The sequence below is a fragment of the Phyllostomus hastatus genome, unplaced genomic scaffold, assembly GCF_019186645.2.
Source record: "Phyllostomus hastatus isolate PE091 unplaced genomic scaffold, TTU_PhHast_1.1 phas_contig_37, whole genome shotgun sequence".
Lineage (NCBI taxonomy): Eukaryota > Metazoa > Chordata > Mammalia > Chiroptera > Phyllostomidae > Phyllostomus > Phyllostomus hastatus.
In genome coordinates, this window is record NW_025333867.1 from 8,430,642 (window position 1) to 8,457,138 (window position 26,497).

General features: G+C 39.6%; 1 protein-coding gene across 4 annotated transcripts in view; it reads left to right on the forward strand.

The window, feature by feature from the left end:
• The first annotated feature begins 302 nt into the window (after positions 1-302).
• Positions 303-26,497, forward strand: part of LOC123820809 (serpin B6-like) — a 32,702-nt gene continuing 6,507 nt past the window's right edge. The window contains exons 1-5 of one of the 4 annotated variants that reach the window (XM_045841767.1): positions 303-606; positions 1,491-1,559; positions 13,081-13,255; positions 16,304-16,453; positions 26,106-26,223. In XM_045841767.1, coding sequence (XP_045697723.1) covers positions 13,091-13,255; positions 16,304-16,453; positions 26,106-26,223 — 433 coding nt within the window. In that variant the 5' untranslated portion in view covers positions 303-606; positions 1,491-1,559; positions 13,081-13,090. Of the gene's footprint in view, positions 607-729; positions 787-819; positions 934-1,490; positions 1,560-13,080; positions 13,256-16,303; positions 16,454-26,105; positions 26,224-26,497 lie in introns of those variants that run through there. The other 3 variants (XM_045841766.1, XM_045841768.1, XM_045841763.1) reach the window with 3 other exon arrangements.

Below are 26,497 nucleotides of genomic sequence, written 5' to 3' on the forward strand. Positions count from 1 at the left end.
TTTCATAGTATTTGCATGATTTGTCAGTTTCCTGGAGCCTAATTCACAGGATCCAGAGGATTACTGGAGTCTTTGGATACACAGGAGGATCGAGTAGCCTTTGGTGAAGTGAAATTTATCTTCCGCACTGTCAAAACTTAAATCAATGTACCAGGAACCCACACTTTCCTGTTTACTGAGGACATAATTTACAGTTTCTACAAAGCCTGCATAACACGCTGGTGGGTCCGCGCACGGTTGCGTCCCGGTGAAAAACCTCGGGAGAGGCAGGCCTTTGATTCAACTCTCTGGTCAGTGGGGGCGAGGTGACTACAACTACGGTGTGAAAGTAGGCGCGGTCCCTCTGGCAGTGGGAGCCTGTCCGGAGGCTGCGGATCTGCCCAGCTCCTGGGTTGCAAGCCGTAGAAGGCCACTTGGCGCCCTCCCACCTGCAGAGACAGCGGAGGGCGGTCGTGGACTCCGGCTTGGGTGGGGCTCTGGCTCACTGTCAGGACTCCTCCCGCCTCCCAGCACCACAGGTTATTAGAGGCCCGGAGCTGTTCAAGTCCCTCCAGCTGCTCCTTCGCTCACTGCCGCTCGCTCGTTTGCAGACACTCCGACGTACAGGTCTGTGGTGGGACCCACTGGGAGACAAAGCAAGTACCTGAGTCAGGGAGGGGAGGCTGGGCCTCGCTGGGCAGTCCTCGGACCGTGGGGTTGGAGCAGGCGGGGGCGGGGGGGGGGGGTGCTTCCGGCTCGGGTTCGCTTTAGGAGCCCAGGGGCAGCAGCGTACCGTGACGCCGCTAGGTGAGTTGTGCTTGGCGGTGCTGACCCCTGGACGCCGAGCCTCGAACGGAACGCTACGCTCAGCCTCACGCCCGGTGGGGAGGCGGCCGGGGGCATGGGGGCGGCTCCGAGCCTCCCAGGTTGCTGTGTGGGGCCCCGGGGCCACAGGTGACGCCCGCCCATCCCCGGGACTCAAATTACCCAGCCTCTCCTTCGACTACAGTGAAGTAGTCGAAGGAGAGGCTCCCGCCCTGCGGAAGGAGACCGGGGGGGGGGGGGGGGGGGGGGGGAGGGGGGGAGGGGGGGGCGGGGCGCGCATCACGCGCCTGTCGTTGGGAACCGGTGGGGATAGGGAAAATGTTGAGGAGTGGGCGCGGCTGGGGTGGCCACCGAGAAGCAGAGGGCTCCAGTCGTAACGCGGGGGCTCCCGGCTTCCGGCTGCTAGGCCTTTGCCGGGTGCATTGGGTGTGGCCTGTGTTCGGGAGGTTGGCAAATTCTGCACTGTTGAGGTCACTCCGTCCTGCGTAGATAAAAGTGAGGACCGTTCCAGATCTTGTTACTTCTCCGCTTTTTATTAAACTTACTGCAGGCAAAATATTACTTGATTTGGTGTCTTCTGGGCTAGCAAGACCTGGGGAAACTTAGAGTTATACTTGGGGTTTGTGGTGCTAGGAGTAATTGGTGCTTAAGCCACTTTCTTTCCCCTCTTCCCTCTCCACACCAAGCTCGGCTTTGGAAATGAGAGGTCTAACAAATTAAATTCAAATGCCACCAGGAATACTCAGATGCTAAAGGTAAGCTGGGTCAGTGCTGGGACTTCCTGGGCCCACTTGTAACCGATGACAGGGATATGAGTCAAGCCTGCTTGCTTCCTCCTCTGTGTGGTTTAGAGCTGATAGGGCCAGATGAGGATGTCAAAGGTAATCTTTGGATTAAAGTACTGCAGTGTTGTATTGCTGGGGCTAAGTAATGTGCACAGTGATAGCATGAATGAATGACTGCTGTTATTGCTAATATAGGGTGTGTTGTAGTGTTTCATGACTAACGAGTAATTACATCTTTCATTTTATGCCAACACAGATAGAAAGGGTACAATTTTTTCTTGTACTTGCGGCCAGTGGACTAAGTGTTTAAAATTATATGAGACCGATTCCAATCCAAGTCATTTTATTACAGTTTAGTACGTTAGAGTTAACTACAGCCAGTAACAGTAGAGTGCAATTAGAATGAATGGAATCACCATTTTTGTCTACTTATATTAGTGATTTTCAACTGGATGTGCAGCAAAAAATTTTAAAACATGCAGTATCTGACTCTTAGGGGGATCCCCCAAAGCCAGAATTATCTTCTGGAGCCTTTAGTCCAGGCTTCCCCCACTAAGTGAGTGTTTTAGGAACCCATGTGTATCAATGTACTAGCAGGCGTTGTTGTGAGAGGCTGTGTTTGGCCTCAGTGAATTTTTTTTTGAAGACTCAGTGATGATTTATGAGTGCACCTTCCCATGCCATGCATAGTATTCAGCAGTTTTTGACCAAAATAGTAGGACCCCTGGGCCTCACTCTCCCTGTTCACCCAATTTGGCCCCTAGTGACTTTTTTGTGTGTGCCAATGTGGAAGAGATGATACAAAAAACAGCAGCACTAAAAGGCATCAAAATTTATGAGTTCAAAAACTATTTTTAGCAGTGGAAAAAAGTCCCCATAATGCGTATTGCATCAAATGTAGAGTCCTTTGAAGGTGACTGAAGTTTACACATGTAAGAATAAATACACAATTTTTTATAAATAAATTCCTTTTTTGTGGGGTCCCCTCTCATATTTAGTCAGGGAAACTGACCTCTTTTCCCTTGGATTGTCAACTAAAAAAAGACAACAGACAACAATACCCCTCCAGTGTGAATGTCCTGTCTTGAACCACAAGTATATAGGTCATATAATAGAGTTGCATCTTACTGGTGACATCTCATAATAAGGTTGTGTCTGATTGGTTGATTCTTGGTACCAGAAATCCTTATATACAAATATAGGCACATGATTTTTTAAAAAGTCACTTTGGAGCAGAAAGGGTAGGCAATTATGGTTTTTTCCCTACATTAATCAAAATTATACCTATTTCTTGTCAGATTGGAAAAAATGTATATATTTTTAGTAGTTTATGTGTGCCATGAGATAAGAAAAGTTGAAAATCGCTGGTTGATACTAAGAACACCCTATATCACCAAGTATATATTGCATGATCTGGGGAAGGTCACACACCTTACATTTCCATTTGCTGGACCTGAGATTAGGCCTAGATATCCGAAGAAAGAAAATAATGTATAATTTCCCCACCATTTATTGACTACCCATTGTGTGCAAGACCTTAGTTTATTTAATGTTTATAGTAAACTTGTAAAGTAGAAGGAATAGTTGTCTGCTAACATATTACTTAACTGCTGGTCAGAGAAGTTAAACACACACACACACACACACACACACACACCCAGAAAACAAAGGTAGGGACAAAGCAGAAGCCCAAGTCTCCATTAAACCAATCTTTAAATAGTTGAATTTTGTGGGAGATTAAGACATCCTTAATGAAGGAAGGCAAGAGGTACAATTAGTAACATTTTAAAAAAATATTTTATTTATTTTTAGATAGAGGGGAAGGGAGAAGGAGAGGGAAACATCAATGTGTGGTTGCCTCTCATGCACCACCTACTGGGGACCTGGCCTACAGTTCAGGCATGTGCCCTGACTGGGAATGGAACCTGCAGTTTTTCAGTTCTCTGACTGGCACACAATACACTGAGCCACAGCAGCCAGGGTTTAGTAACACCTTTTAAAAATCATTAAGATTTGATCCATTGGATAAAATGAATTATGAACATTAACTATTCCAAGTCACTTGTGATACTGTAAGGAAAAATGGAGCTAAGATTTTCGAGACTTGTGTATATACACACACCTGCATTCATACACATACAAACTTGTATACTAAGAAAAGGCCTTAATACCTAGTTTTTCTGCTAGTGAATAAATATTTCTTAAAGGTTTTTTTTTTTATGTGAGATAAGGGAGGAAGGGGTCTGGGATTTTAAAGGGAAAGCAGGCAATTCAAATGTAGGTGAGAAAGAGCAAATAAGTGGTAAACAAACATATTCTTGCAGGTCTGCCCAGAGACAATGGGGCACAAAGGGAGCACAACAAACAGGCTTTGCTGGGTTTATTCCCCACCACTGTTAGTTTATATTTTGATGCTAAGATGATACTACTTTCCTTTAGCAGGTTTTTATGTCTGAATTCCTACAGGCAGGTGAAGGGAGGGAATTGAACCGGTCTTTCTCAGTCATTTGTTTCTTAATAACCATCTTATAAATCAATATCCCAAAAGGCATATTTTGTGAGGCAAAAATTTGGTCCTTCTCCATGGCGTGATATTTTAGGTACTTGAAGAAAAACCTCTATCCAGCCTTCGGACTGGTGTGGCCCACAAAAAACACCAAAACTTGTAAGTTCCTTGAGAATTCAGATATTGTACTTTACAACTCCTCTGGAATGATTTGCTTTGTCTGGTTCAAGCTCAGGAGGAGCTATGGGATGATAGCTGCTAGATGAATTGACAGCTCAGTATGGGATGGACAGGTGGACACTGGGGGCCACATGGACTCACAGGCTGCAACAAAATGCAGCAAGATGTTGTTGTTTGTTGTATTTTGTTGTTTGTCCTTTGTGTTGACTCTGTGCCTGCATTAAGTTGCACTCTCACAAAAAACAGTTTCTTAAGTATTGTGTGTTTAAAAAAAAAAAAACCCCAAACCTGGAGAAGGTCTGATACCTGTGTGTTTAGACTAGTAAGAAATTCAAATGTTCATGTAAGACTTCATTGTTGCTGCAATGCAGGGATGTTTGAGATCACTACATCCCAAGAAAAAGTAACCAATTAAAGAGAACCCACCATCCCAGTTATGACACTCTGAGAACCAAGGAGAAAACAAACATCAGCTAACTGAAATATATTACTTGTAAAAAGCCATGAGTCCATTAGTAAGTTCAGATGGGGCAAACAAGGTATGTGTTAAAAGACACAAGATACGCTTCACTAATGTTTCAGGAAATGCTGTGTGATGATCCATCCATGATTGCTATGTAAGCAGTTTGATTATTTCAGTTTCCTCCGCCAAGAAGCACAGTAGTTACACAAATGATCTGAAAGGCCTAAAAATTAAACTAAAAGTGTTTAAGCCAAATTATATAACCAAGTTTTACAACCCAGACAGAGGAAAACTCAAACGATACTTCGTTTTAAGGAAAGACACCATGCTACAAGACACTGACATTTGGTGTTTGGCTGAGGCCTTGTAAAATCTCTGTGAAGGGGAAACTGGAATCATAAAACTGTCCCAAGTACTCAAATGTCCTTAGCTCCCAACGAGTGCTGGGCTTGAGAAGCACCTGGGGTAGCATAAAGACCCCAGAATAAGCATTACTAATGCCTTGGGAAAAGTATAAAAATATATAACAAAGACAGGGTAAATTAAACCCATGGTTTTAATACCTTTGTTCTGGACTTAATAAATACAGGTATAGAAATATGTTTTGTGATAATTGTACCTTTTTGTGTGTTTTTAAACATGTTTGAAGGTGTTAGATGATTCTCGCTTACTAGATTTGTGAGTTTTGATTTATTAGGTTTATAGAAGTTTAAATGTTTGCTAAGATTGGTTGAAATTTTTAAGTTTGGTTTAAAAGGTGTTTACTGAATTAAAAAGTCTGATCTATTAATATAGGTAACCAATGCTTAAATTTTTAAGAAAAAATAATTTCTTTGTTGTGTAAGCAGTATGCTTTGTTTGAGAAAACAGTATTTTCACCAGACTGACAATTGACCATTAACTAAAGTATTTTAATAGGAAATGCCATTCTCTGTCTATGAAAATTCCTCTTTGAAAATGAAAACCCCTTTGTTCACTAGCAGGGTGAGAGATTGGGAGAGGAGAAGGGAGCCAGTAGACTATTCAATATATCTGAGCACGTGAAGGAATTACCAAAAAGGTTTGACTGACATGTAGAACAGTAGAACATTTGGGGAAAGGTTGCCACACATACACAGAAAACTAGAGAAATAGGGTGGGGAGAGGCAATATTAACATAGTGATTAAGAGAGTGAACTCCAGAGTCCCACACACCTGGTTTCCAACCCTCTCTCTGTGACTTGCAGTCCTGTGACTGCAGGGATAAGGCACTCAAAGAACTAAGACTTGATTTCTTTGCTTGTCCAATGATGATATTCTCAACATGACTCACAGGGTTGTAAGGATCTTTTAGGAAAAGTGCTAACATAGGACCTAGTGCATAATATATACTCAAAAATGTTTATTTTCTGAAGTTAAAACTTTGTAATATAATAGCTATTATTTTCTTTTTCTTTTTTAAAAAATATTTCTTTTTAGAGAGGGGAAGAGAAGAAAAAAGAGAGGGAGAGAAACATTGATGTGAGAGAGAAACATCAATCAGTTGCCTCTTGCACAAGCCCTGACTAGGGACCAAACCTGCAACCCAGGCATGTTCCCTGATGGGGAATTGAACTGGTGACCCTTTGCTTTGTGGGATGATGCCCAACTGAACTGAGCCACACTGGGTCAGGGCTGTTTTTCTTAAACTTTTTTTTTTCATTATTTCTTTATTTGGTAAATGTTTTGCTACTATCCTTGGTACCTATTTCTACTGCAGTCTTTTTTAGTTGGTTTTCTTAATCAACTTTTTGAAGCCCATTTTACTGCATTCTCTTATTAAATTTAAGAGTATTCCATGCTCTGGCTGGTGTGGCTCTATGGATTGAGCTTCCTCCTAAGAACCAAAAGGTCACTGATTTGATTCCCAGTCAGGGCACATGTGTGGGTTGCAGGCCACATCCCCAGTTGGGGACATGCAAGAGACAACCTGTCAATGTTACTTTTCCTTTCTGCCTCCTTCCCCCCTCTCTCTAAAAAATGAGTAAATAAAATCTTTAAAAAAGAAATAAAAAGTATTTCATTGGTTTTAGTTGCCTTTTAAATAGGCCATTACATAGTTTGCTAATTATGCTTATTTTGTTTTATTGCTGATTTCCTTCTAATTATGTTTCATGAGTTCTTTTTGTCTTGGCCAGAACTATTAGAACAAAGTTACACGAGTATCAGATAACAGATGTCTATATCATGTATCTGTTTGGGAAACAAGAGAACCACCTCTAATATTTTATCAGTGATGATGGTGGCTGCTAAAGGAGGTAATCTTTGTCATGTTAAGGAAGTATGGAAAGTATTTTCTGTTTAAGGACCTTTATCATAACAGGAATATCCAGTTATTTTATAGTGAACGTATTTTCTGCTAACCAATTATCCTGCGTACCTTGGATAAACCTCCAGGGCATTGTTGATTTATTGTTTCTTATTTATTTAGCAATTTTTATAGGACATGAAAATAATTTTACCTTTAAAGGCTATCAGCAGTCATCTTCAACTGAGAAATGTGTGGGAGCTAAAAGAATGAATGCTTCTCACCTTCTAAGTTCTTCTAGCTGGGCTAATACTTAACTTAACAAATTAACAGGAGAAAATCAAAGTTTTAATACATGTGCATGAGGAACTCACATAGGTTTGAAAATTCCAAAGATCATGAGGCAACCTTGGGTATGTAAGGTACTTTTGGACAAAGGAGAAAATGGGGGGATAGGGGTCTTAGATATGAGAAGCGAGAGGGGGGGTGGTTTACAGGTAGATGAGGAAGAGTGGAACACACATGGCAGGAGAATTTTGCCAAGCAAATCAGAAACAGTGGGACAAGGCGGGTATCTAGCTATTTGCCCCTGCCTGAAGCTTTCCTGTTTATCATACTTAATAAGAATCAGGCTAAAGTGACATCCTCAGATCTCCTTCCAGAAGCCAGTTTCTCTGTCTGAATCTCTTGGGCAGGAAAGGAGGGAGGGTCAGAGGTTTTTTCTGAGTTTCGTTTCTTAACAGGTTAAAATCAATTGTCCTGAAAGGCATCTTAAGGGTGGCAAAACTTTGATTCCCTTCAAATGTAATGCTGTTACGGACTTTCATGAGCTCTGGAGTTTGAGCTGTTTTTGTTCCTCTTCTGCATTAATGTTAATAACTGTTGGATATTAAAGACAGAAGGGAAAACAGAAGCCCCTTTCTCATACAGGGAACAGAAGTCAAGTACTTTATTCAGGCAGGGTTCCAGAGCTGGGAATGTACACCCTGCCTCCTTCCTGACTCTTCCCTTTTCCTCTGAATGTCCTTGTTTTTTTTTTTTTAGTTCAGTATTTTTCAGGAGACTGAACCTGCTTTATGTTGAGGAACTGTTGATCTTTTAGTTTCAAATTTCCATGACAAAAAGAAACAAAAATGCACTGATTTCTCTTAGCAGCAGTAGAGCGCTGAGGGCTGGTCAGGCTAGTGCCTACCCTGTAGGAGAGGGAAGGCAGGTGGGCCTTTTTGATATCAGTAACAGAAAGGTCAGAGTCTAAAACAGATTTGTTAGGGACATTATCAGATACATAGTGTTTTATTAATGGTCTTTCTTAGGTTGGCATTTCCATTTGCATTAATACTCCTTCAACATTTAAGGGGAAAATGTGTGTGGATGGTAACAGTTTTGTGTGGCGTAATGAGGGGGATCTTTCCTTGGCCAGTTGAACTTGGAACAAACCTAATATGCCAGGGTCCTAACACTCTGTGCTTTCTCAGTTCATCTGGAAGAGGCTGAGTGACTAGGGGCTACATGACCCAGCAACCTCTCTATGTGGGCTGAGCCATTTTAGGGCCAAAGCCAGAGGTGTCCCTGTCCCAGGCAAGAGATGACCAGTGTGGTGGAATGGGTCCACAGACACTTGTCTGAGTCTTGACATTTGATTGTATTAGGAATGTTCAAGATTGTGTGTCTTGCTTTGGGATATCTCCTTCTTTTCTAATTACTAATTCAGAAGTTTCACCATTTTTTTATTGGTGGAAAATAAGTTCTTCCAGTGCCTGGAGGAAAAGAATTTCCTGAGACCTGCATGGGAGGGTGGGCTCCATGGTGAGCTTTACTGATGATGTAAAATTAAGGGGGTTCCCTTCCTGACTTCCCAATGTCCCCATCTCCATCTGTCTTGCCATGGAAAAGGTCCAATCATGTCTTCAATAGGGCTAGGACGAAGGTCACTGTGTAGAGTTTCTGGACTCCATATTAAAGTTCAGTCCAGTCCAGCATCTGGCCAGTTTAGCGTGTGTTTCCGCTGTAGTCCATTGCTGTGCTGCGGTGTTTAGGCTCCTTCTGGGAGCCTGCATTGGAGTTCCACTGCCATGGGCCATGTGGCTGTTAAGGCCACGTGGTTATGGAGAGAGCAGGCTAGTGCAAGTGCATTACCTGGTTGGGGGGGGGGGGGAGAGAGAGATTTTTGTTCCCCTGGGATTCTATTAGCTTGGGTTTGGGATGGACCAGGTGTCTTTTCAAAATGACTAATCAACTTCCTAAATTTTCTTGGGCTTTGGATGGGTTTACACCCCTAGTTAGACTGACAGACCTCTATAGCCCAGCAGCTTCCCCCGACATTCCCCAACAATCCCATACTAGAGGGTGGAAGGGGGGCTGTTAATCCCCTTGGATGAGTAGTTCTGTAGTACCCTGGAGTGTGAAAAGCTGTAGCTTCCTGGTGAGGCAAACAGGCTCATGCTCCCTATTTTATTGAGTTCAATGTCTAAGTCCCTTTGCTCCCCATTTCTAGCTAAGTACTAATGGTAACAGTTTTATCAGCAGCTGTTTTTCTGAAAATTGATAAGCAGGCAGCTTTTCCTGATATAAAATCCAGATAACCAAAAATACATGTAATTTTGCATCAGTTTTGTATAATGCCTACTTTTATTTATATCACTTTTTCCAGGGCACTGCAAAATCTTCAAGTTATTTCTGTATCATCAAAGCATCAATTCTATGCAGAATCATTTTAATAATGTATATGGTCCATTGTATTCTCATTAAAAATTACATGTATTTTGTTGTGTATAGTGTGCAAAATTTTTGCCCAAATTTTTGCATTTTTAATTTTTTTTAAAGATTTTATTTATTTGTTTTTAGAGAGGGAAGGGAAGGAGAAAGAGAGAGAGAGAGAAACATCAATGTGCCGTTGCTGGGGGCCAAGGCCTGCAACCCAGGCATGTGCCCTGACTGGGAATCGAACCTGTGACACTTTGGTTCACAGCCCGCACTCAATCCACTGAGCTATGCCAGCCAGGCACGTTTTTAATTTTTAAAAATTCTATTTACTTATTTTTAGAGAGAGGGAAGGGAGGGAGAGAGGGAGAGAAACATCAGTGTGTGGCTGCCTCTCACATGCCCTCTGCTGGCGACCTGGCCAGCAACCTAGGTGTGTGCTCTGGGAATCAAACCAGCAACCCTTTGGTTGGCAGGCCTTCACTCAATCCATTGAACCATACCAGCCAGAGCTTTTGCCCAAATTTTTGAGGGAAAAATGAAGATGTGCATTTTGCATGGATAATACTAATACCGTACCCATATAAATGTTTGTAATTCCTTTATTTGTGCTTATGTGTTAAAAGTATAACTCTAAAAAGCAATAACAATACCCATATGCAAAATTATACCCTAGAATATGATCCTCGTTTTTTTTCTAAATATAAGTAAATAAAGAATTAAATGAAAAAATTGAAATGAAAGAGTTTTTCCTGAAAGTTTGGGCCAAAAATGTGAGTGCGCATTATACGTGGGAGCTCACCCTACATGACAAGATGCGATAGTGATCTAAGATGTGTATGAAAGTCTCAGCAAACCAGGGATAGTCAGTGCCCCAATATTCTGTATAATGAGTAAAGAAGAGTTTGAAAACAAAATGTTTAAACAAGGACAGTAAACAAATGTATCAGTTATATTAATTAATTAGTGTCCAGTGGCTCCTGTGAGAAATTTCCACAAACTCAGTTTGTTTATTCTCTCATAGTTCTTAAGGCCAGAGAAGTTTGAAATAGGTTTCACTGAGTGGAACTGAGGTGTTGGCACGGAGGGTCTCACTCCCCCTGGAAGCTGAAGAGGAGAATCTATCTTTTCGAACTTATAGCTTCTAGAGCTGCGTTCCTTGCACTCACTGGTTGTCTCCCCTCCCCTGAGTTTCCAAGTCAGTAGGGCAGCATCTTGCTTCAGTCCTCATAGTGCCTTCTTCTTCAGTGAAATTCCCCTCTGCCTCCCTCTTGTAAGGATTCAAGTGACTACATTTAGGGACCACTTGAATGATCTTCCCTATCTCAGTGATAATCTCATCTCAAAGTCCTTAATTTAATCACATCTGCATTCTCTTTTGCTATATAAATGAAGAATAACAGGTTATATGGATTTAAATGGGGACACCTTATTCAGCTATGAGGAGTGAAAAAATACTTTTTATTTCACCTTCTAAGTTCTTCTAGCTGGGCTTTAATCAAATCAACTGAGATAGATCAACAGTATAAAATCAAATTTTAATACAAGTCCATGGGGAATTCACATAAGCGTGAAAATTCCAAAGAGAATGAGGCAAAATTTGGTATATATTTTCATTTTGGACAAAGGAGAAAGGGTGGGGAGTGGGTTTTTAGATTTCAGAAGTGGGAATGGGCCACTTACAGGTAATTGAGGAACAGCCAAACACACATGGCAGGCAGATTTTTGCCTCAAGGGGACATGGGGTAATCTGGCTACCAGGCCCCTGCTTGATGCCTTCCTGTATGTCATTCTTAATTCAAATTAGGCTGAAGTGAACATCCTCGGTTTCCTTCCTGAAGGTGCAGTTTCCCTCTGCATCTCTTAGGCAGAAAAGGGAGAAAGTCAAAGGTTCTTTTTGAGTCTTTGTTTCTTAATAACCACCTTAAAATCAGTATCCCAAAAGGCAGCTAGCTTCCAGGTGGCAAAACCTTGGTCCTCTTCATAGTTTTGGGGCCATTATGTTATTTGGTGATCACAGTTACAAATGGAAAGGTGTGCTGGGGAAGAATGGGTTAGCTCTGCAGTCTTCACAGGTCTTTCAGTTAGATACCTCCCTTCATACCCCAAAACTGCTGCTCTTGCTTTCCCCTTTTCTTGTTCTGTAGGTTCCCACTCACTGCTCAGATGAGTCATTTCCCCACTCTCCTAACTGGGAAATACTAGTTTGGTCAATGTTTTAAAAGATGCTGTTCCCTCAGAGACCCCTCCTCCGGGGCCTGCTATGCTGTATCTGCAACTCCTGACTGACAGGCCCTTCACTGCCTTTGTCCTCGCTACTGGTTCCTCCTAGATGCACCCTTCAGGCTCTCTCTTGAGTAACGACTTTTAGGGTAGCAGTCCAAAGATAGGGCATTGGCCCCGAGTTCAGTGTGTCTTGCTCCTTAGCTTGTGACAAGAAAAAATTTGAGATGTTTTAAATTAAAATGACAGCAGTCATCGAGTGAGAGAGACACAACACTTAGCCTGTTAATAGCTGTGGACCAGCTCTGACAAAAAAAAAGACTGCTCATTCTCCTGTGTATCCAGTGTTGGGATTTAGGATTAATTTCTAAGTGGCTATTTCCAAAATTATCCAAAAGAGATAATAGCCAGGAGCCATCAAACCCCAGGAGCCTCCACTATCTTGACCTCAGGAGCCTGACTTGTTCTTCACACATGAACTTGCCAGTCCACAGCTAATCCACAGGTGCAGACACTTCCTTGCTGACTCTGTGCTTACCCCAGAGCTGGCCCTGCTTTAGCTTCTCCCACCCCCTTAATCTATAGCTAATGTCATTTTTTTTACAGTGGCTTACATCTCTTTTGTCTTAAGACTTCAGGGTACCCTAAAATGGAGTCTTCTCTTCTATATTATAAAAACATTTAACCATCTTTTCTTATGTTACTTTGTGATTGAATTTATCATTAGGAGTGATTTTTAAATTATAAAGTAATGCTTATAAGCCCATACAACACACCAAACAGTACAGAAACAGAACTAAAAGTGCATAACTCCTTTATGGATCTCTCCCCCGGGGAAGCTAACTAGGGTAAGTGGCTGAGTGTCTATCTTTCTCCATTTTCTCTGGGCTCACAGACAAGTGTGGAGGTATAAGTTCTCCTCCTTCCCCCCACAAACCAGGATCACATTATAAACTGAACTGTAATTTTCTTTTTACTTAATATTAGAAACACACAAAATAATTTTGAGGTTTGCCCCAAAGAAATAGAGTTTTGTATGTGCATGTATTTGCTGATAGACCCGAAGTGTCAGTGGTAACTATGAACATAGTGAGTTGCAGTCAACGTGTAAACCTGTATTTATGCGATGCTGATTTTAAGTCCATTGTTTCAGACTCGCCATCATGGATGCTCTGTCGGAGGCAAATGGTACTTTTGCCTTAAACCTGTTGAGAAAGCTGGGTGAAGACAACTCCAAAAATATGTTTTTCTCTCCCATGAGCATCTCCTCTGCCCTGGCCATGGTCCTCCTGGGGGCAAAGGGAAACACCGCTGCCCAGATGGTCCAGGTATGTGTCTGACGCCATTTCTGGACAACAGTAAACACTATTAATTTGTCAGTTAACTGTTCTTCCACCTTTCCAATCCCAAAGGACTTACTCTCTGGTAGTGTTGCAGGGGTGTGGGTAAAATGTTGCCAGGGAGGGACATGTTAGCCCTGTGCAAGTGCCTTGGGGTGAGCACCCCTGATCCGTTAGGGGTGGAGTGGCACCCTCTCGTCAGGAGAATGAGTGATTTCACCACCACCTGGTAATTGTTTGTCTAGGAGTTTGTGAGTAGATACAAAGTCACAAGGTCCAGGTTGAGTCCTCTGGTAGTCTTTGGGTATTGTTAAATGCTTTTCACTTGTTAAAAAATTTATTTTAATTTTCTTATTTAACTGTAAAACCTTTCAGTGGTGTTTCAGTTATTTGTGTTGAGTAACTACCACCCCAAAACTTAGCACTTAAGATGAAGATTTACTCTGGATGGACTGGGTAGTGCTTCTGTTCCACTTGGCTCTGCTGAGTCACTGGCGTGGGGCCTCGGGCCTCTTCCATCCAGGTGGCCTCCTCTGTGGACTGCCTCGGCCCCTAGGCCTCCCACCACATGGTGTCTCTTTGGTAGGGTACTTGGGCTTCTTCATAGGACAGTGTCTAGCTTATAAGAGGACAAGCTTAAGTGTGCAAGTACTCATCAAGCCTCTGTTCTGTCCCACTTTCTCATGCCCTACTCACTGAAGCCAGTCACATGGCCAGAGTCAGCCCCCAGAGGGGCTGTACAGGGCATGAACACTGAAGACACAGCTCATTGGGGACCCTCCCTGAGAGCCATGGTCTGCCTTCTGGCTCCTAGTGGTTCACAGCCCTTGCAAGGTAAGATACACTTAACCCTTCCAAGACCACAGAGTCTAATATCATCATGGGGCCATACTCAGGCTTGAAATTTAGAAGAGGACTGTTGGGCTACTCAATGTGGTTCCTGGGTGCAGAGCTTTGTGAACTACAGAAAAATTATTGCCCCCTCACCTCCCAATATGTAGTGGTGACAATATGCAGTGGACATGCCCTTTACATATTATAAAGGGAGGTGTCTCACACTGCTAGAGCTGCCATAACCAAGTACCACACACTAAGTGGTCTAAACAAGAGAAATTTGCCCTGGCTGGTGTTTCTCAGTGGATTGAACACCAGCCTGTGAACAAACAGATCGCTGGTTCAATTCTCAGTCAGGGCACATGCTAGGGTTGGGGGCCTGGTCCCCAGTAGGGGGTGCACAAGAGGCAACCAACTACCCATCGATGTTTCTCTCCCTCCCTTTCCCTAAAAATAAATAAATAAATAAAATGTTTCAGAAAAAACGCATTAAAAAAACCCCCAGAAATTTATTTCCTCCCAGTTCTGGAGGCTGGAAGTCTAAGAAAAGGTGTTAGCAGGTATTCTAAACAGTTGTGGGATTTCTATATAACTTAAATCTGCTTCATTGGACAAAAGCACATGTCTAATACCTGTTTGAGGCAGGACTCTGGGCTGGGGGACAATGTCCTTAAGATGCTTAGAAGGCCTGTTTGCCTAGCAAGAGGATCTGTGAGGCATTTTCTTAATATTTCTAAGGTTTTAACAAAGCATCTTGCCTGGCTGGCATAGCTAAGTGGATTGAGCGCGGGCTGCGAACCAAAGCATCGCAAGTTCGATTCCCAGTCAGGGCACATGCCTGGGTTGCAGGCCATGGCCCCCAGCAACCGCACATTGATGTTTCTCTCTCTCTCTCTTTCTCCCTCCCTTCCCTCTCTAAAAATAAATAAATTAATTAATTAAAAAAAAAAACCAAACATCTTTATCTGGCCCTTGGGGTCTGTGGCTTGGATTTGACCATTGCCCTGAGATCACTTCTTAGTTTTAAATCATTTGCCTGCTGGAGAGGCTGGGAATAAGAAACATTAGAAACATTTTTATTTTTTACCCAGCAAGTCCTACATTGGAAATATTTCTTTTAAATTCTGCTTGAAAATGAAACAATTTTTTTTTTTAGCTCATGCTTACATTCCCATACTTCATCCCAGGGAGCTAAAAAAACCCCACACATTTTGTGGACATCTCCTTAACCAGGTACATGATTCATTGGCAAAACGTCCAACCTTTCCCTTCATTGCAGGTAATAGTCTGTCCAGTCCTTCTGCCAGTACATGCATGATCTTCTTTTCTCCAGCCTTCAGTAGGAATGTCTTCACTGTCCTCCTAGCCTCTAGGAGGACTCACAGTCTCCTGACCCCTTTCATTCAGCCTCTGTCAGCTGCCCAGGTTTGAAGCAAGTGCTTGACACGCTGTAGGTTTTTGTTATGGCACAACGCCATGTCTAGATTGTTGCATGGATCTTCTGTGGCTGTGAAACAAAATGACAATGGTTGATTATTTTTCAGATTTTGTGGCCTGACCCCAGGGTGCCAGCTGGGATCACTCATGGTCCAAGAAAGGCCTCTATCACATGTCTGGGGCCTCGGTGCTGGCTGTTGGCTGAGGCCGCCATTCTACAAGTGGCTCTCTGCCTGTGTGCTGCTCTCCAGGGCTTTCTACATGACTTCCGCAGAACAGCTCGAACTTCCTTATAGCATGGTGGCTGGGGTACAGGAGAACGACTGTGAAGCTGCCAGGCCTTTCAAGACCCAGTGTCACTTCTCTTTCATTCTGTGGTTAGAGCAATCACAGGGCCAGTCTGGACCCAGGACCATGGGAGAGGCTGCACCTTTTGGTATCAGGAGTGGCCTGTCTTTACTAGAATGAAAAGCCACGTTGACAGCCTTATTTTTAGATAGACTACAAGAATTGAGCACCCAGCACCCGGGTTTGCGAGGGGCATTTTCTTCTCCTGCCAGTGCAGACAGGGCTCTGACTCCATGCAGGAAGTATTATAGGGATAGAGTGGCTTTCAAATTACTTTCTGCCTTTAATTGAATGAATCTTCTTTTAAGCTGTAGTGAGGATCTGTACAATTCTTAGACAGAGTTTAGTGTTGTATCCAATTTCCTGAAGTCCAAGCGTTACTGGAGTTGAACATTTTTATTCTGTTTTTTATTTTAGGCACTTTCTTTAAGTAAGAGCGGAGGCGGAGGTGAAGATGTCCACCAAGGTTTCCAATCACTTCTCACTGAAGTTAACAGGACGGACACACAGTACTTGCTTAGAACTGCCAACAGGCTCTTTGGAGAAAAGTCTTATGCTTTCAACTCAGTAAGTTATACTTGCCATTTTTCACCAAGTAATGAAAGACCACAATGTGGTGGGGAGAGGGGGCCATGTGGTGCACTAGAAAGCTGGTGGGCTATAAATTTGCATAGATTTACATGAACTCAGGACTCACACACTTCCTTTAACTCCCAGTTTTACCCTCTGTAAAATGACCCTTATCACAAATACTGTCTAAATACTAATTCAGCTTAAGTGAATTATTATTTTTTAAAAACTAACATACAGCACAGTACAATTCAAGATGATTTGGCCAAAACAAAGAAATGATCAAAATGGTATTTCTAATGATTATTTTTTATTTATTGGTAATTTTTTGTACAGTGTGAGATGTTAAACTTTTTGCACATGTAAATATTTTGTTTATTCCAACTCAGAAATCTTTTAAGTTCTTATTTGTGTAAGTATATTGGTTTTTTTAATACTGCTTTCCATTTTTCAAAAAACACTTAGGTGGTATGTAAATATAGACTTCTTATTTAAAAACACAAAAAAGCAGACAAAGTAAGAGCCCTCAAATCTTCTTTTCCATACCCTATTGCTCCCCTCCCCCATATAAGAGCATTTATAGATTTGAAGTGTATATCCCCATAAATATAGGAATTTGTTTTGTGGGGGTTTTCCCTGTATAATGCCATTATACCATACATATTCTTTTGTAGTTTATTTCTTTCCAACTAACACTATGACTTAAATTCTTTGCATCTTAGTATATGTGGATTTGCCTTACACTTTAACTATTATTTGGTATTCTTTTTTTTTTTCGCTATTTTTTCTTAGCTTTTTTCCCCTCACAGGAGAATACTTTCACTGTTTTTAAAGTGGAGGAGAGGAGAGAGAGAGACAGAATGAGAAGGAAAGAGGAATAGAAACATCAATGTAAAAAAGAATCATCCAACAGTTGCCTCCCTTAGGTACTCTGACTGGGGATCGAACTAGCAACCAAAGAATGTGCTGTAACAGGAATTGAACTGGCAACCTTTTGGTGTATGGGAAAGTGCTCCCACTGAATGAGTCACCTAGCCAGGGCCTTAGTTTTGGGGGTTTTGTTTGTTTGTTTGTTTGTTTAAATTTATTTTTGTTTTCTCTTTTTCGTTGTCTGGTATTCTTTTATTTTTCTCTTTTTTTTACTTTATTTTTGTTGTTGACACTAATACAGATGTCCCCATTTTCCCCCACTTTGCCCATATCCACCCAACCTCTAAAACTCCTTCCCTCTGGCCATCACCACACTGTTGTCTGTATTTGGGCAATACATACATGTTCTTTGGCTAATCCCTTCACCTTCTTTCATCTAGTCAGTCCTCCCTGCTGACAGCTGTCAGTCTGTTCATGTCCATGTCTCTGTTTCTATTTTATTCATCAGTTTAATTTTGTTAATTACATTCCACGTGTAAGTGAGATCATGCAGTATTTGTCTTTCTCTGACTGGCTTATTTCACTTAGCCTAATAATCTCCAGGTCATCCATTCTCCATTCTGTAAAAAAGATAAGAATTCTTTCTTTTTATGTCTGCATAGTATTCCATTGTATAAATGTACCACACTTTTTAATCTACTCATCTGATGGGCACTTGAGCTGTTTCCAGATCGCGGCTATTGTAAATAATGCTGCTATGAATTAAGGGTACCTATTTTCTTTTGAATTGGTATTTCAGGATTCTTAAGATATATTCCCAGGAGTAGGATCTCTGGGTCAAAAGGCAGTTCCATTCTTCCATTTTTCCACAGACACTGTGGAAAACTCCATACTGTTTTCCACAGTGGCTGTGCCAGTATGCATTCCCCCCGGCAGTGCACTGGGGTTCCCTTTTCTCTACATTCTTGCCAGCACTTGTTTGTCGATTTATTGTTGGCAGCCATTCTGGCAGGTACGAGATGATATCTCATTGTGGTTTTAATTTGCATCTTTCTGATGATTAATGACACTAATCATTTTTAATATGTTTATTGGTCATCTTTATGTCCTCTTTGGAGAAGTGTCTACTCAGGTCCTTTGTCTATTTTTAAATTGTATTGTTTGTCTTCCTGGTGTTGACCTGTGTTAAGTTCTTTATATACTTTGGAAATTAACCCCTTTTCAAATGTATCATTGGTAAATATGTTCTGTAAATATGTTCTACAGTGGATTCCCTTTTTATTTTGCTGTTGGTTTCTTTTGCTGTGCAGAAGCTTTTTAGTTTGAAGTATTAAATAGTTGCATTTGTTTATTTTTTTCCTTTGTTTCCCTTACCCTAGGAAACATTGGCAAAATATTGTTACGAGAATTGACTGAGATTTTACTGCCTATGTTTTCTTTTAGGATTTGTATGGTTTCTTGACTTATATTTAAGTCTTTTATTTGTTTTGAATTTATTCTTGTGTATACTGTAAGTTGGTAGTCCAGTTTCATTCTTTTTCATGTACCTGTGCAATTTTCCCAAAACCATTTGTTGAAGAAACTGTTTTTCATCCATGTTATGCTCTTGCCTCCTGTGTCAGATATTAATTGACCACACAGCCATGGTTGATTTTGGGGCTTTCTGTTCTGTGCCATTGATCTATATGCTTGTTTTTATGCCAGTGTCAGGCTGTTTTGATTACAGTGGCCTTGTATAGTTTCATATCAGGTATTGTGTTACCTCCAAGTTTTTTTTTTCCTCAAGATTACTGAGGCTCCTTGGGGTCTTTTTTGGTTCCAAATATATTTTTGGAATTTTTTCCTAGATCTGTGAAATGTGCTATTGATATTTTAATAGGAATTGTGTTGAATCTCTAGCTAGTATGGAATCTTTAGATAGTATGGATATTTTAATGATGTTAATTCTTCTAATCCATGAACATGATATATGCTTCCACTTATTTGTATCTTTCTCAATTTCTTCCTTCAATGTCCTTTAGTTTTCCAAATACAGGTCTTTTCCCTCCTTGGTTAAATTTATTCTTAGGTTTCTTATTTTTGTTGTTGCAATAGTAAATTGCATTATTTTCTTAGTTTCTCTTTCTTATAGTTTGTTATTGGTGTACAGAAATGCCACCGGTTTCTGAATAATTTTGTATCTTGCTACTTTGCCAAATTCCTTTATTAGATCTAGTAGCTTTTTTGTGGAGTTTTTAAGGTTTTCTATATACAATATCATGTCATCTGTGAATAATGACAGTTGTACTTCCTCCTGTCCAGTTTGGATGCCATTTATTTTTTCTTCTTGTCTGATTGCTGTGGCTAAGACTTCTAGTACTATGTTGAGTAAGATTGTTGAGAGCAGACATCTGTGTCTCGTTCCTGGTTTTAAGGGAAACACTTTTAGATATTGCCCATTGAGTATGATGTTGGCTGTGGGTTTGTCATATATGGCCTTCATTTTGTTGAGGTATGTTATCTGCTCTTTCTAAGTATGGGTGTCCTGTAATCATTTCTTCCATTGATGTGCATTTAGTTTGTACCCAACCTGAGCCATTGTGTGTGGTATTTTAACATGCACTTGTAAAAGAAAGTAAGAGAGTGAAGTTTTTAAGTGAATATTAGAGAATATTGTGAAATTGCTGTCCAAAATGCCCTAGCCACATCACAGGGTGATACTTTATTTTTACAACTTGGTTTACTCAGTCTTAGAGATTTTCTAGTTAATTATCATCTTTTTATAAGCCTTATTTATAAAGAAAAAAGGGACTTTCAATAATCACAAAGGGTCCCAGGATCACGTGTGATTATAACAACAAATTAAGGAATACACACAAACACACAACCAAAAGAAGTAAAAATAATGACAAAAACATAAATATAGAGGGCTTGAGTAAAAAATGTAGTGATTTTAGAATGTATTAGAATATAAGCCACTATCAACTTAAAATAGACTGCTGTCAACATAGTGTGGTATGTATGTAGCACATCATTACCACAAACCAAAAATCTATAAGAGATATACAATCAATAAAGAGAAAGGAATACAAACACACTGTAGAAAGTCATCAGTGTTGAAGAGAAGAGATCAAGACAAAAGAAAAGAACAGAGAACTATAAAAACAACCAGAAAACAATAAAATGGCAATTACTACATACCTATGAATAGCTACTTTAAATGTAAATGGGCTAAACAGACCAATTAAGAGACATAGGGTGGCTTAATGGCTAAAAAAAAGAAAAAAAGATCTGTACATAGGTTGCCTATAAGAGATGTGGCTCAGATTGAAAGGTACATATAGACTTGAAAGTAAATGGATTGGAAAAAAAATGAAAAATGATAAAATATAAAATGAAAGTAAAAGGGCATCGATAGTTGTATCAGACAAAATAGACTTTAAAACAAAATCTGTAAAAAGAAACAAAGAAGGACATTTCATAGTGATAAAGGGATCAATCCAACAAGGGGTTATAACTGTTTTAAACATTTATACACCCCAAATAGGAACACCTAAATATACAAGTCAAATACTGACAGACCTAAAGGGAGAGATAGACAGTAATACAGTCATAGTGGGGGACTCTAACACCTACCTCATTGACATCAAGGGATAGTTCAGCCAGATAGAAAATCAATAAGGAAACAGGACCCATAAATGACACATTAGACCAGATGAGGTTAATAGATATCTTTAGAACATTTCAGCTAAAAGCAAAAGAATATACATTCTTTTCAAGTGCTCATAGAACATTTCTTAGGATAGAATACATGTTGGGGCACAAAAAAATCTCATTAAATTAAGAAAATTGAAATCATGTCAAACATCTTCTCTGATCATAGTGGTATGAAATCAGAAATCAAGTATACAAATTAAACTACAAAACATGCACACAGGTGGAGGACAAATAACATGTTACTAAACAATTGGTTGATCACAATATCAAGGAAGGAATCAAAATATGTATATCTTGAGACAATGAAAATGAAAACGCAATGACCCAAAGTCCTAGTCAGAGCAGTTAGGCAAGAAAAAGAACAAAAGACATCCAAACAGGAAAGGGAGAAGTAAAATTGTCACTATATTGAGGTAATATGATACTATATGTAGAAAACCCTAGATTCCACTAAAATACTGTTAGAACTAATGAAGAATTCAATAAAGTTGCAGGATATAAAATTAATATACAAAACTCTATTGTATCTCCATACACTAATAATGACTGGAAAGAGAAATTAAGAAACAATTATTTCTTAATGTACAAAAGCATCAAAATGAACAAGTTACCTAGGAATAAATATAACGAAGGAGGTGAAAGACTTGTATCTGATAACTATAAAACATTGATAAAAGAAATTGGAGAAAGCACAAATAAATCTAAAGATATGATGTTCTCATGGATAGAAAGAATTAATATTATTAAGATGTCCACAATATCCAAAGCAATGTATAGATTCAATGCAATCTGAATGAAAATACCAGGGACATTTTTTGCAGAACTAGATTAAACAATCCTAAAATTTTTTAAAACATTTTTTAAATTGTTGTTCAGGTACAGTTTTCTGCCTTCCCCCCCCACCCCTCCCCACCACCCCAGTCCTCCCCACCTCCCTCCCCTGTTTCCACACCCTGCCCCCCCACTGTTGTTATTGTCCATGTGTCCTTTATAATTGTTCCTGCAAACCCTTCACTCTTTCTCCCTATAATCCCCTTCTCTCTCCCCTCTGGTCATTGTCAGCGTGTTCTCAATTTCAGTCTTTGGTTCTGTTTTGCTTGCTTGTTTGCTTTGCTGTTTAGGTTCCTGTTAAAGCTGAGATCATATGGTATTTTTCTTTCACCACCTGGCTTATTTCACTTAGCATAATGTTCTCCAGTTCCATCCACGCTGTTGCAAAGGATAGGAGCTCCTTCTTTCTTTCTGCTGCATAGAATTCCACTGTGTAAATGTACCACAGTTTTTTGATCCATTCATTTACTGATGGGCACTTAGGTTGCTTCCAGAACTTGGCTATTGTAAATTGTGCGCTATGAACATTGGGGTGCATAGATTCTTTTGGATTGGTGTTTCAGGGTTCTTAGGATAAAATCCTAGCAGTGGAATTGCTGGGTTAAAAGGCAGTTCCATTTTTAGTTTTCTGAGGAAATTCCATACTGTTTTCCATAGTGGTTGCACCAGTCTGCAATCCCACCAACAGTGTACTAGGGTTCCCTTTTCTCCACAACCTCTCCAACACTTGTTGTTTGTTGCTTTATTTATCATGGCCATTCTCAATGGCCATGAAGTGGTGAAGTGGTATCTCATTGTGGTTTTAACTATCCTAAAATATTTATGAGACTGTAATAAATCCTGAATAGCCAAAGCAGTCTTGAAGAACAAAGTTGGGGAGTCATGCTGACTACCTGATATCAGACCATGCTACAAGGCTATAGTTATCAAAACAATATGATAATGGTATAAAAATGAATGCATAGATCAAAGGAACAGAATAGCTCAGAAATAAACTCACCAATATGGCCAATTAATCTATGACAAAGGAGAAGAGAATATTCAATGGGGTAAAGACAGTCTCTTCAATAAATGATGTTGGGATACATGCAAAAAGTGAAACCAGATCATTTTCTTATAAGACATGTAAGAATAAACTCAAAATTGGTTAATGACTTAGATGTAAGCCCTGAAGCCCAAACAATCCTAGAAGAAAACACAGGCAATGAACTTTTTGAAATCACTCTGAACAATATATTTTTGGACATGTCTTCTACAGCAGGGGAAGCAAAAGAAAAAATAAACAAATGGTACTACATCAAAGTAAAAAGCTTCTGCACAGTGAAGGAAACAGTTAACAAAATGAAAAGACAATGTACTGAATAGAAAAAGATATTTTCCAGTGATACATCTGATTAGGAGTTAATATCTATAATATGTAAGGACCTCATACAACTTAACACCAAAAATAAGGAAACCCAAAACAAAACAAAAAAGAATCTAATTAAAATGGGCAGAGGGCCTGAATAGACATTATCTCCGAAGAGGACATACAGATGGCCAATAGACGTAGGAAAAGGTGTCGACATCAGTAATCATCAGTGAAATGCAAATTAACACCACTGAGATATTACCTCACACTTTTCAGAATGGCTATCATCAATAAATCCACAAACAACCAGTGTTGGTGAAGATGTGGAAAGAAAGGATCCTTCATCCACTATTGGTGGGATTGCAAATTGGTGCAGTCACTATGGAAAAGAGTATGGAGGTTACTCAAAAAATTAAAAATAGAACTGCCATATGACCCAGAAATTTTACTTCTATGTATTTATCTGAGGAAATTTAGAACTTTAATTTGAAAGGATACATGCACCCTTATGTTCATTGCAGCATTATTTACAATAGCCAAGATATGGGAGCAACCTAAGTGTCCGTCAAGAGAGGAATGGGTAAAGAAGAAGTAATACATATATACTATAGAATATTACTCAGCCATCAAAAATCAAAACTTGCCATTTGTGACAACATGAGTGAACCTTAAAGGGTATGATACTAAGTGAAATAAGTCAGACAGAGAAAGACAAATACTGTATTTTGCCATGTATAATGCATACCCACATTTTTGGCCCAAAGTTTAAGGGAAAAACATATTTTGTTTTAATTCAATTTTTTATGTATTTGTATTTAGATCCTTGTTTTTTGTATTATAAAGGAATTTTATAATTCCTTTATTTTTGAACATACTATGGTACGAGAAATTTTATGTAAAAAGTAGCTACACAACTAGAGTTACACATTTAAGACATAAGCACAAATAAAAGAATTAAAAACATGTATCTAGATATGAATTAGTATTACCCATGTATAACACTCATCCTTCTTTTTCCCTAAAAAATTTGGGCAAAAACATGTGCATTATACACGGCAAAATAAGGTACTATGATTTCACTTATATGTAGAATCTAAAGAAAAATAAATGAATGAATGAAACAAAAACAAACATATAGATACAGAGAACAAAGTGATGATTGCCAGATGGGTGAGGGTTGGAGAAACAGTTGAAGAGATTAAAAAACACAGATTGTAATTTAGAAATAATGACAAGGATGTAAGGGACAGCATAGGGAATGTAGTCAGTTATATTGTATAACTATGTATGGTGTCAAATACGTCATAGACTTATGGGGGCAATTAATTTGTAAGTTGTATAAATGTCTAATCACTATGTTGGATATCTGAAACTAATGTAATATTGAATGTCAACTATACCTGAAAAGTGAAAAATAACAACAACAGAACAGCAGAAAAATTGGCAAAGCATGAATTATATGAATGTTAAATAGATGATATAACTAGATCATTTGGTACAGTGGGTCAAGCATACCAAGAATTCAAATGTTACATAAAACAGTACTAATGATAACTCACCTGGTCCTCAACATAACTCTCTGAGATGCAGGCACTGCTGAGTCATCATTGACAGGGGAGGACAGGGAAATTTGCGAGTCAAAGCAACTTTTTTAAGGCCACACAGCTATTAAGTCACCGGACTTATGTTCGTAACTATTGTACTATGTTGCTTTTCTTCTGCTACACTGAAAGAGAAATGTGAAATTCTTTAATACAAAAACCATCCTGAAAAGTGGAATTAAGTACTTAGCTGCAAACTGGTCAAAAGAAAGATTAGAAAGCCATTTCACATTGCCCTGTCATCAAATTTGTTGTTTCATTCCATTTGTTTTCCATAAGATTGTCTGCTTTTACATGGCATAATGTAGGTGTTCATTAATATTGTCATTTCATAGATTATTTTAACAAAATATTGTTTAAGCTTTTGGAGGGAGTCTCTCACACTCTAGAATGATCTACCCAAAATGGTTGCCACTCGACACATGTAGCTATTTAAATTTCAGTATAGTTAATTAAAGTAAAACAAAGTTAAATGTTTAGTTACTTAGCAGGAGTAGCCATATTTCTAGTGCCCAGTTGTCATGTGTGGCTTAGATTTAGAACACTTCTATCCTCACAGAAAATTGTGGTGGAAGTGGTGGTGAAAAATTACACATTTCCTCTACATTATATGAACCAGTAGAAAAAACAAAAACCAATAAGCCCTGGTTCTGAAATGTAGAGGGAGCCGTGGCTCTTGCTGTGGGTAGGATGTCACTTCACAAATGCAATGGCTTGTTGGGAGTGACAGTCTGTAGTTGCTCATTCTAGTGTCTTCATATTTACCTCATTGATACACAGCTACTCCCTTAAGGATATAGCAGCTTATGATGTTTATTTGATAATCAGATCACTATTGTACTTAGTTTATAAACTAAGATCAAATGCAGCTGAAAATTGATAAAATGGATTTCAGGTTAAGTCCTTATTTATCTATCTTTCTATTTATTTATTTATTTTATTTATTTATTCCCCAATATTTTTATTCCTCATATTCATTCCTCATATTACATGTAAATCATAAAATTATCCATGTTCTATTTGTCACAATGAGGACTTAGGTTCTGGCTGGTGTGGCTCGGTGGATTGAGTGCGGGCCTGCAAACCAAAGTGTCACCAGTTCCATTCCCAGTCAGGGCACATGCATGAATTCTGGGCCAGGTCCCCAGTAGGGGGCATGCGAGACGCAACCACACATTGCTGTTTTTCTTCCTCTTTCACTCTCCCTTCTCCTCTCTAAAAATAAATAAATAAATTTTTTTTAAAGAAGGTTTAAGCAGGTGATGTTGCTTGTTTTTGTGACCATTGCTGTCTATCCCAGTCTTTCAAAGAGTCCTGCCACAAATTCTACCAAGCAGAGATGGAAGAGCTTGACTTCTTCAAAGCTATAGAGGAGGCCAGGACACACATAAACTCCTGGGTAGCAAAGAAGACAGAAGGTGAAAATATATTGTTATTCTATTTTAATAGTATTTTAATCAATTTTACTGACAGTTTCTTCATAAGAACATCAAATGTAAATGAATAATTTTTTTCTCAAAATAACTGTAAACTTCCCGGGCCAGGTAGGTAGGTCAGTTGATAAGAGCATCATCCTGAGATGCCAAAGTTTTGGGTTTGATCCCAGTCAGGGCACATACAAGAATCAACCAATGAATGTGTAAGTGGAAAACAAATCAGTGTTTGTTTATCTGTCTCCCTTCCCCTCCCCTC